The sequence below is a fragment of the Hoplias malabaricus genome, chromosome 2 (genome assembly GCF_029633855.1).
Source record: "Hoplias malabaricus isolate fHopMal1 chromosome 2, fHopMal1.hap1, whole genome shotgun sequence".
Classification (NCBI taxonomy): domain Eukaryota; kingdom Metazoa; phylum Chordata; class Actinopteri; order Characiformes; family Erythrinidae; genus Hoplias; species Hoplias malabaricus.
In genome coordinates, this window is record NC_089801.1 from 67,788,366 (window position 1) to 67,800,270 (window position 11,905).

The window sequence follows — 11,905 nt, forward strand, 5'->3', positions numbered from 1 at the left end:
ACAATTACTCTTTTCAGACCGTGATTAGGATGAGGCTTCTAATCATCTCAATGTTAATGTTGATTCACTATCGACACTACGTTTAGTCCAAGATTGGACGACCACAAAAGGTTATTACAGTGTTGTTATTGAGGAACCGTGTTTATGAGTGAGATCTTTAAGCGTGACACCCCCTCCCCCCATCCACAAAAAGGAAATGAAACGGGAAAAATGACTACAAAAATATTCATTACTGATTTATGGGTTCTTCCTAAAACCTTTAAACTTTCCAAAAAGTTATAAGCATCTCCTGTGCAGAGCACCCAGTGTGGCTCTTTTTATTTTTCAGGTTGTTGGCTTAAATAAACCATGCCTGAGAAACCTGTCCCGTGTGAGCTGCTGGGCTTTGTGCACTTGTAGAAATAAAACATTACAAGGCGAAGAGATTAAAGCAGTCTCTTATACAGCGTAGTGAAGCACTGGGGAGTGAGAGGAGGACAAAACAAACGAGGTTGCCTTCCACGGTGAGGCAACGACGACAACAGGATTATAAAGTTCATCACAAATAATAATAAAAAGCTCTTATAAACTGTTATATATCTCATAACATTGCGTTCAATGTCTCATAAATCCTGCGTATCAGCGCATCACATGCTGCCAGTGAAGTGATGCAGAGTGCTCCACGTGAATGAGATCAGATTGTAATAATCCATTGTTTTTTTCCCCCCCCCCCCCCCCCCTCAAAGTGGAAAGTGTAAAAAGCCTTGTCATTTAAACTCAGGTCAGACCGCTTGAGCTGAACAAGACGGGATCGAGGCAGAATAATGACTGGCAATGCTTTTCTTTCCCTGTGTGTGAAGTCTGGAATGAATGGACTGGAGAGAAGACGGAGACAGACTGATCTTCGCAGAGGAGAAAAATGGAGATGTCCTTGTTTTTAAAGATGATGACTCAGCTTTCTCTCTCACACACACACACACACACGGGTCACTCCATTTCAGGTTAGAGCAGGTTGAGCTAAACAGAGCGGCAGTGCAGGTGCCATGCTATAGCGCACTTAAAAGAGTACGTAGTGTTATATAAGCTACAGTAACATACGACCGCTCTGAGCCACACAAGGAACTGTCTGCGTCGCCCCCCCCTCTATATCACCACATCACGTGTTTATTCCCTATGATCAAGTTTAAAAACAAACTTTTCGGACGGACGTGTCAACTCCGAGCACTTTATTCTGAATGGCCTTAGATACAGTGCTTCTCTTCCGTCGTGGCTGTTTCACGTCAGTCGAGGAAGCTGAGGCGAAATCTAGATGGTAATCTTCAAAGGAGACGGTAGTTCGCCTGCCATTCATCAAGAAGACAAGTGCTCCTCGATAATCGCCCCTACGTTAGAGGGACTTTCTCGAAATAACTCACTCCCATCACTCATCCACGGGAGCAGCCACATTCACCCACCAACTATGACTTACATCTAACATCTGCAGCCTGTCTGCACAACGCTACACAAAGTTAATCCACACTCCTTACCGCCCGTGGGTCACAAGCAGGCTGTCCTAGCGGAGGAGGAACAGTGTTAATGCGAATAAAGTCTGGTGCAGGTAAATAAAACTCAACAAGGAAGATGAAAGCTGGAGCGTCGTCAAAATAGTGAACTGCTGTACCTTTTCAGGTCCATTTACCTTCACCTCTGTCCTCTGGAGACACACCTAAACACACAGAACCAAAAAAGAGCCTGGTGAAAGAAGCGGTCTTAAGAAAAAAACAAATCTGAAGATGTGAATTCGCGCTATCAGGGAATCCCATAAAACTACTGACGCCGTTTTTTCGAGGCGGGCGAATTTTATTGGACAGAAACGGCGCGCGCGCCAGTTACCAGGGCGATTGTTGCTGAGCAGATTTCAGAACTTGCCGTGCGCCGAGTGTTTGTACATAGTTGCCGTTTCTGGTTTAACGGTGAACCGGGCACGAAAACCGATCAAACACACGCGTTTACGCCGAAAACCGCTTCACGATGTGGCCGAGCCACGCCACGGGAATAACGACATGTCTGTTCACGATCCAAGGCGCAGATATTAGCCGCTTCGTTTTAGTGCGCGGTTGGTCAAATGCAGTTCTCCCCTAACTCCCCTGGAGGTGTTGTTGCCATGCAAAACCTAACGGCGGCAGCGCGCGGGCTAAGTTAAGCCTCTAAGGTCATGCAGGTTTTGACACTTTATTTTGTTTCCCCATTCTTCTCCGGCTCTCTTATCTCTATCCAATCTCATATTTTATTTTGGGTGTGATATTCAGATAAAAAAAAAAAAAAACAAGCAAACATAAAACCCCACAAGATTATATATTTTAAAAAATTGGGTCAAAAACAACTGTTTAACAACCGCCCCCATTCTCTCCAAACACCCTTAAAGGAATGATTCAACAAAATATAAATGTACCGAATTTATCCCTGACCACAAATACAGTCGAACAGCCATATCTGATGCTGCAGTTTGCTTTATTACTTTTAAATGAAATGGTATCTAATGTATTTTAAGGACTGGCACAGGCTCCACACAAAATTGCAGGCCATTTGTGTTTTTTTTTGTTCATGTTTGTGTAATATTGTCTGGAGACTTTTCTGAGATTTTATTAATTGCTGTTTTCTATTCAATAAAAGAACCTTTTGCCTAAAAGTGCTATGTCTGTTCTCTTCAACACCTTCACTATATTGGTGTCAGAAGTGGGATATTGCTGTGGAGACATAATAATGTATCAAATAAAATCAACGTGGACAGCAATGAAAGAGGGGTTTTAGGCAGGTGGAACAATGTGAAGAAAGCTTAGAGCCCAGCAGACAGCTGAGGATGGTGGTGGCACTGGACATCTCAGTGGCAGAGGGGGAGATCTGGCTGTGACAACACACTGGGGGTCCAGCTTCCCTGTTACTATGGCAGAAACGCTTGAGAGTGCTACTGCATTCAGCTCCAGGTAGTGTCAGTAGGTCAGAGATGATGTTCAGGGAGCTCAGTTTTTGCTTGAGGTGGAGGCATAACAAGTGTTAATCAACTTCCCAGAAGGCAAACACACCAACATCAATGTGCTCAAAAAACAGCTCGGCCAAACTTCAACCCGACCTGCAGTGAAATAGACTGCAAGACCAGAAGCATATAAGAGGCAAGCAGATAGGAGTGTTAGCTACTCTGCTAACTGCCATGGTAAGGGCCTAGACATGTGCAAGGTAAGCTGCCAGTGGAGACGATCCTCAGTGCTTGGTTACCACAAATGCACCACCATCATGTGCTGGCAGGGACCCTTGAGGATGCAGTTGTAGAGATGGAGTGAGCAGAGCTTTTCTAGGGCATAGGAACCCTGCAGATGCTAGCCCCGTGTTTCACATCAGAAGAGGTGATGGAAGAACTGCATGTCAAGCTACCAGCAGGGAACAGTCAACCATTTAACTTTTCTGCTAGCCCTGGAACATATGGGAGCACAAGGCTAGTATGTGTCAGGAGCCAGGCCCTGTGAGGAAATATAAACGGTTGCCATATTCAGCTACTTTCATCTCAAAATCTGTAAGGCTGTGGATTAACTTCATTACTAGGGATGTCCAATTCATCGCCCTGCTAGATACCAGCTCTAGCACAAGTTCTGGCCCATCCGGGACAAATGCACTTCTTGGCAGCGGTGTGGATTATTCTCAACATCCATTACCTGGATAAAGAGTGTTCGTTTTACTCTGATGGTTGATGGCAGCATAGCAGTTTGAGCTCTAGCAAAGCATCCCCTCTTGTACTATGGCTAGTGGAGAGAGACAGGAGCAGGGAGGGTAAATGACAACTTTGAAGCCCTTCAGCCCTGAGGATCCCAACTTGCCTGGGCCTGGGATCCAGCCGTGTGCCTCTGGAGTAGAATTAACTGTGTTTGAGAGGGGAATGCTTTCAGCTCAGTGTTTATGGGATTTTACCCTGGACTGATTGGTGAACACCTGGACAGCAGATCCTTGATGAGTGAGTTACATGGCGTCTACTTTCCAGAGACTTTATTAAGGCTGTTTGGTTGGCCTGTTCTATAAAAGAGCATTCTGCCAACAACCGCTATTCTGGAATCCCTCATTCTGGATGTCCACCTATGAAGACTCATACTTGAGAACAACTCATAATTGCAGCAGCTTCCATCAGGTGGACTCTACTGGATGCCAAGAACCACCAGGAACATTTTTACAAAATGCAGATTCATTATTGAATTGTTTGTAATTATGACCGTTCTTTTTTATATGTTGTAGGTGTGTGTATGTTGTCCGTGTTTTTATGCCATGAATAACCAAAGCACCATGGACAACAAACGTATTCTATTCTGTTATTTAGCTTTTCAGCACTAATAGCTTAAGCAAGCTAATGGTATTCACAAAAAGGCTGCCCTCTTGTATCCACACAAAGGACTTTTCCAGAAGATCCTCCCGCCTCCAAGAGACATTATCACAAGGTGACTGTCCTGCTCTTTAACAGTCTGTCACCGCGATAGACCTGAGGTCAGCAGGCATGTTTACAGCGGACATAGCGACGTCTCTAGCCTTGTCTCAGTCGGAGCGCAGTGTGAAGTTAAGTGAAGTGACGTGCGGTCACTAGAGGTCGCTGTCGCCCTTCCCTCAACACTTCATGAGTCAGCCCTGTCAGATATGACCTTATTTCCGGTCTGCCAGAATCACGGATGTGAGCGCAGGAGAAAATGACCGCCGTCAAAATGGCAGAATAGCGTTGTTTCATGAGTTTACAAGTTTATTAGTACAGTCTCTGCTCCTCGGGCGGTTATCTTGGGAGAGCCAGAGCACGATGGCCGGGTTGTTTTCGTGCTGCTTTGACTGCGGCCGTGGAAACTCCGGACACGTAACACTGAAAGAAATGCCCACGGTTCAACTGGACACTCATCACATGGGTAAGAAATTTGATCACAACACACACAAATACAACACAGTACAGTCCTAATTATAACACCCATACAGTACAGAACACTACAAAAGACACCATAATTAATAATAATAATAATAAGTAGATTTCAAAATACACTCGTTCAAATTACATTAAAGTACAGTACAATATATATATTTCAATACATTCTAAAATAAATTACAGTACTATAGATATATACTACAGTACATTGTAAATTACACTGTATTACAGTTCAGAACAATTTACATCGCAGTAGTAGGAAAATTCAATGCGTTTTTCCCTTATAACATATTCATGAGAACATTTCCCAGTGTAAACATGCTAACAGGACATGGACAGAAAACAAAAAGCAGGATAAAGCAATCTTTATTCAATCATTCATCCATCGTCTGTAACCACTTACTCAGTTCAGGGTCGCGATGGGTCCGGAGCCTACCCGGAATCACTGGGTGCAAGGCAGGAACACACCCTGGAGGGGGCACCAGTCCTTCACAGGGCAACACACACACATTCACATCTGTGGACACTTTTGAGTCGCCAGTCCACCTACCAACAGTTGCTTTTGGACCGTGGGAGCACCCGGAGGAAACACACAGGGCAAACACACCAAACTCCTCACAGACAGCTGCCTGGACCGGGCTCAGACCCACAACCCACAAGACACTGGAGCTGCGTTACAGCGACATTACATGTTGCACCACTGTGCCACATTAAATAAACTTCACAAAATAAAATAGCCTATTTACCACATTACCAAAACATAGTTATTAAGTTTTACATTTTTAAATAAACAAAGAAGCTTCATTGGCTTTGTCATTAGCTGATTATCCCAGGTCATAAAATAAGAAGCATTAATGTCAATGAATTTTGCCCCGTTTGTCTGCAGAGCTGAATTGCTGGCAGATGCACTTTGTACGCAGTGTAATTTTTACTGCAGTGTAATGTCTAGCTCCAAGCGCACCCTGCTGAAATAAAGAGCATTAGAACTGTTAGGATTAAAACATTACATGTTTGTTTCCTATTGGGCACTGGATTAATGAGCCAATAAAATGAATACTTCACAATGTGCAGTCAGGATATATTCATTAAATGTACATTTTAAAACTTAAATCTAGCATGGTAAGTTAAGTTAACATTAGATGCTAGTGGGTGGTGGGGCATGGGTTAAGAGCATCAATCTGAGACACTGAGTAAATGACTGAAACAAATGTTATATGTGGGTGTAACATGGTTATGGAGCTTTCTGCTTTCTTTGTATTTGTATTTGTTATTACAGGGACAGATGTTGTGATTGTGAAAAGCGGCAGAAGAATATGTGGCACAGGTGGCTGCATTGCAAACGCGCCACTCCATCAGAACAAGAGCTACTTTGAGTTTAAAATTCAGTCTACGGGTAAGTTTGGGCTCATGCTGAAATTTGTGGTGCATTATTTGATTTTTTTATTTATTATTGCTTGTTTACCTGAGAGGACCTGTCCTGTATATGGGTCACAATTACATTCCTTAATCTAATAGCGGCACAATAGCACAACGAATATCAGAGCAAACGTGTTATCCCTGGCTGTTGATAGGTGTCTGGGGAGTAGGAGTAGCAACACAGAAAGCTAACCTTAACCAGGTCCCACTGGGTAGAGACGCTCACAGCTTGGTGCTGAGGCAAGATGGAACTGTGTATCATAACAACGAGGAGAAGAACAGGCTACCAGCTAACAGCCTGCCGCAGGAAGGAGACATAGTTGTGAGTCTTGGTCCTTTTGAGAAACTATGGCTTAACTTAGGAGTGGGTGATACAGAAAACGTATATAATATCACAATACATGTAAAGTGCATCATTATATTTATATATTACATTTGAAAAATATAAACAAGTCATATTCTTAACACCACAGGCTTATTGATTATATGCTTTTGTCAATTATGTTTTGAACATTTAAACATTTACCAATAATACTGCTAAATGCTTTTAACTGCACACATAAGGGTTTTTTATTTTTAAGACAATAATGAAAGTTTGTAATTGACTATAGATCAATTATTGACCATTTTTCACTGTGGGCATTGTTTATGAATCAAACTCATCATTGGGCTGTTTACAAGGCTGTTTGAGCAGGTACTACATTGGATGGCTGACTGTTATTTACACAGCAGTGACACTGAGGCATGTAAACTGTTTTTTTTTAAAGACATGTTCATGTCATTACTAGTTTGAGAGTAGTGCAACACAATAAAAAACACCAAGAGAATCTCAGTGGTGAGAAATTGACCTTTCATTAAAAGCTAGAGGAGGCTAACACCAATTCTGAATCAACTAATGGGCTACAGTTTCTAACTTCAGCCAATGTGAACTTCCCTGGTAGATTTTTGTAATAGATTACCTGTAGTATTACAAGCATTAATGTAATCTCAAACATCTCTCTTTCTCCACTTCTTTTCATTTGTAGGGTGTTACTTATGACCATGTGGAGCTGAATTTGTACATGAATGGGAAGAACATGAACTGTCCAGCGTCAGGCATTCGAGGAACGGTTTTCCCTGTAGTATACGGTGAGCCAAACTCTTATGGAAGCATCCATTTATCTTTCCATGGAATGCACTGCACCAACAGGGCCAATAAGTCCACATTACCTGTACACTATTGCTTTTATGTAAACAATACTGACTATTGTCAGTTTAGTTACTGTTAGTTTACTCTTACCTTTTGTGTCTTTTAAAAAAAAACTAGTGAATACCATCAGCACATAGTCTATATATGGCCATTAAGTTACAAAAACTGCAACTGTTTTAAATTCACTTTAGGTTAACAGTCTCATTTAAATATATACACCTTTTCAGCCTGAAGGGTGCCCCTCCATTTTCAAATTATACTGTGTTTTAGTACAGACTACATTTTGAATGACACACAATTTAAAATCATTATTTATTAACCGGTAAAACTAGGTATTGGATGATAACCTCTAATAATATGGACTGCTACGAGGAGAGATTTGGAAAAAGTTGAACCAACACATTCACACACAGAGTATTACACTCACTTGAATAATGGTACAGTGGAACCTTTGGTACTTATGAACTTGATCCGTTCCGTGACCCGGTTCGTAAGTGGAAAAGTTTGTTTCTCGAGTCAGTTTTCCCCATTTAAAATAATGGAAAAGCAATTAATGTGTTCCAGCCCCCACCCCGAAAGTCACCCTTTTTGCACTGATATATGTTTACAACACTCTCAAATTAGTAAAACAATACATGTAGCGTTAATAAAAATAAAAAAGAAATACAGTGGTAACAGTAATAAAAAAGAAAAAAAAGTTTTAAGTGGTTACACATCGCTTCCTTGAAGACGTGACGACTGGCTGGAGGAGTAACACAGGCACTGGCTGTATGACGGGAGGTGGGGAGTGGGTGGAATAACGGAGAGTAGGCGGGTGAATGTGGGGAGACGAAGCGTAGATACGGCTTAACTTAGCACGAATTTCGGGTTCGTTTCTAGAGTCATGGTTCGTTGGTGGAGGCAAAAAATATTCAAATGCCCGGTTCGTATCTTGGAAAATTCGTTAGTAGAGGTTCCACTGTATTTGGTTTTATTCTAAAATTGGGAGTCATTTGTTGTTAGTTTGTTTGTTTTTAGCAAATAAACACTTATAAAACGTATATGATCTAAACAAATGTAACGTATCACATTTCTATGGGTTCTCTCTTTCTCTCATGACTGATGCACATGGATTCAATTTCTACATTGGAGATGTACATGTTATGGATCTTTTTGGAATGGCATTTTCTGATTGTTTGATCTGTTTTATTCTTCATGCAGTTGATGACAGTGCAATATTGGATTGTCAGTTTAATGACTTCTACCATCCCCCACCACAAGGCTACCAAAAGATTCTTTTTGAACAACAGATATTCTGATCCTTCATCATACTCCGTGTACATCAGCTTCCCAGTAACTTATGGATGTTCCAGCTTCGAGATCCCTTAGGGACTGTGTGGCAGATGTTCCGCTTTGCTGGTTCAAAAGTGCAACTTGTCAGTGTTATGTCTTCAGTGACTTTGGCTCATGCAGATTTTATCCATGTTAACAGTCCGAACGTTTATTGTATTTTATATAGTTAATAACCATAATTATTTTGAATTCTTAAATATACTCTCTACAGTCCTCCAGATCTGGCTCTTTGCTTTAGACTAAGGATGATATGCTGCTTTTTTTTGCATCAATCAAATATATATTTTACTAATGCTTTAATGCAAGCTTTATGTATACTTGAAATGTGCAGAGAAATCAGGGTATATTTATTTGAAATATTACAACTGACATAATACATTACAGATGACCAACAATTATTCTTTTAAATATTAAATAATAATTTACTGCATTGTTATTCTCTGCTTTCCAGTACATCAATGAAAACCAAATGCAGAATTATATTTTTTCAACAGAATACATCTGGAATGAAAATCTTTGTATTGTAATTAACCCACTGTTGCAGACATATCACTAAAATCAGTAGTTTCCCTAGATATATATTTAGCTAACAATGTCATAGTTCACTACATTTTCAGTACGGTGTAACTTTCTTCTTATTCTATATCATGATATGATTGTTTATTTATCTTCATTTGACTGACATGTTGTAATAAGGAAAGGGGTGACAAAAAGAAAATCATAATATGTGGGTGGCAGGAAACAAAGATGTAGTGCCTATACTATATTATTTCATATCCCAGTGTGAGATGAACTACTATATTTGGTTTTAAATTATGTTGTGTTGGTTTAGAAGCACCATATATACGAAAATAGCCTATGTGATATTTGTAATGTTTTGTATGCACTAATCAGTTGTGTCGTTTGTGTGGTATTTGTTCATAAAATAATAAAGACATTGGTCTTTGGTAGAAGCCTCAGAATTTCAACTGCTTTACAAACTGTTGGATATAACAATAAAACAGCATGTACCCTTATCTAAAGGGAGATTAAACTACTGCATTAAATAAGTACAGGAATATATTTCTTGAGTCAGAAATTTCAAAGGGAGGTTTGCTAGCCCATTTTATTTTATATATATTTCATAATATCAAAATAACAATCTTCTCAGTATCCACACCAATGTCCAGTTAGTCTTCCTGGACATGTAGGAATGCTTTTTTTGGTGTTCACAGTGAATAAATAAATGTTGACCTAAAAACGTACAGGCTATTTGAAAGTCTGCATTTGTTCCGATATTTCAGTAGTTATCCGCCCACCTGTATTATCTGACGCACCACTTTGCCGTATTAATGCCCCTAACGTTAGATGGGTCAACTGCTGGAACATACGCAAGATTCACGCACACCGACGTAAACATGGCCTCTTCTCAAACGGCTCCGGGCTCCCTTCGTAGTGCACTAGGCAGGTCTAGAAATAATAGCTCCAGCACCCAAGAGATGCGTATTATTTCTAACATAGAGACATTTTGGGGTTCAGTCAGGTGTAAACATTCACAATCTGGACAGAGTAGAGTGTTATTTAGGCGAAGAAGACAAAAGCTCCTAATAATAATAGTGCACTATGAAGGGAGAAGGAGCCTTATGAGATACAACCCCTAATGCACTGCCCTTAGCTTCGTTGCTAACTTCTGTAATACATTTTAACATGTTCGAAGCACAAAGTGTGTGCCAGAACTTTGATAAAGACCTCGGTGGAATTCTTATATGAACTTTACCCCATTGAGCAGGGGCCGTTAAAGAAGGGATAATGTACAAAGCGCCCAGGAATGCTCTAATAGTTTTAGCACTCTGCTAAATTCGCAGTGTCCCTGATTGAAATCCCGTCTCTTAGCTCCTCCTCCCTTTTCTGACGATGGACATTCCGGCTCTTTTCACCGAGTCATAGCAAACGACTCGGTTCACCAATAAGAGTCGACCCATTTGATTCCCACATGACTCTTCCTTGTGTAAGTTTGCTTGTTCCCAATATTGTTTTTAAAACAAATGTCTGCCAAATGTAAATGTATAGATTCGCATTGCGAATGTGAATTTATAGATTCACACTGGGTCATTAATTTTAATTAGGATAAATAAGGATAAAAACGAGAGACACAAGCAGAAACATCAGCAATATTAAGTCTTACCTTCCTTAATTGTTATTATTATTATTATTAAGTTATTCAGGCTTTTACTTCAGGTTAACATTTGTGTTAAATGACAAAGTTAATTAGAAAAATGGAAAGGTTATAATAATACAATTAATGTTTGTATTAATTCAGAAATAATTTGACTTTATAAAATGTAGGCATACTCTACATTCATTTGTACATTTTCTGTAACAGTTTTGCTCAGGGTTGCGGTGGGCCCAGGCCCTAACTTGTATCATTGGATGCAAGGTAGGAACACACTGGACAGGGCATCACTCCAACCCCAGGGCAGCACACAATCACTCAGTCACACTTACGGACAGTTTCACACAAACCACCTATCAACAATAACCACTGAACCATGGGAGGAAACCAGAGCACACAGACATGGGGAGAGCATACCAAACTCCTCATAGATAGTAACCCGAGGTGGGACTTAAAGCCACAATCCCAGGACCTTGGGTATCTGTGTGACAGTGACACTACTTGCAGCCACTGTGCTGCCTGCACAGTCTTCATGTTTACTGAAAAACGCACGTGTCAAAATGGGTTCTGCAAACAACATTTACATTATTCAAACAAATAGTCCCTCAGCATTAGGGGTATATTTTCAAGTCTTTTCAAGATTTTAGTGACACTTTACAGTACATATCCACATACGCAGAATTTATTCCTCCGCTTGACCCGGGAAGGAATGTGATTGGTCGAGAGGTACATCAATAGTAGGTTGCACACTGTCTATGACATCATACAGACCAAAGGCAAAACCATACGGACACAACAAGAGGCGGAAAATATATATGCTCACAGGTCCAGAACGGAACAGGGAGATATTGAACTTCATAACTTTTAGCCATTTTTAAACCAGTGAGTCAACACCATGTTTAAACCAGTGAGTCAA

General features: G+C 40.6%; 1 protein-coding gene across 1 annotated transcript; it reads left to right on the forward strand.

Moving 5' to 3' along the window:
- Nucleotides 1–4,623: 4,623 nt before the first annotated feature.
- On the forward strand, nt 4,624–9,948 carry spryd7a (SPRY domain containing 7a). The gene is made up of 5 exons (XM_066660686.1): nt 4,624–4,886; nt 6,177–6,293; nt 6,472–6,638; nt 7,342–7,444; nt 8,706–9,948. Exons 1-5 carry the CDS (start codon nt 4,784–4,786, stop codon nt 8,801–8,803), a joined length of 588 nt encoding a protein of 195 aa, XP_066516783.1. The 5' UTR covers nt 4,624–4,783; the 3' UTR covers nt 8,804–9,948.
- The last annotated feature ends 1,957 nt before the right edge of the window (nt 9,949–11,905 follow it).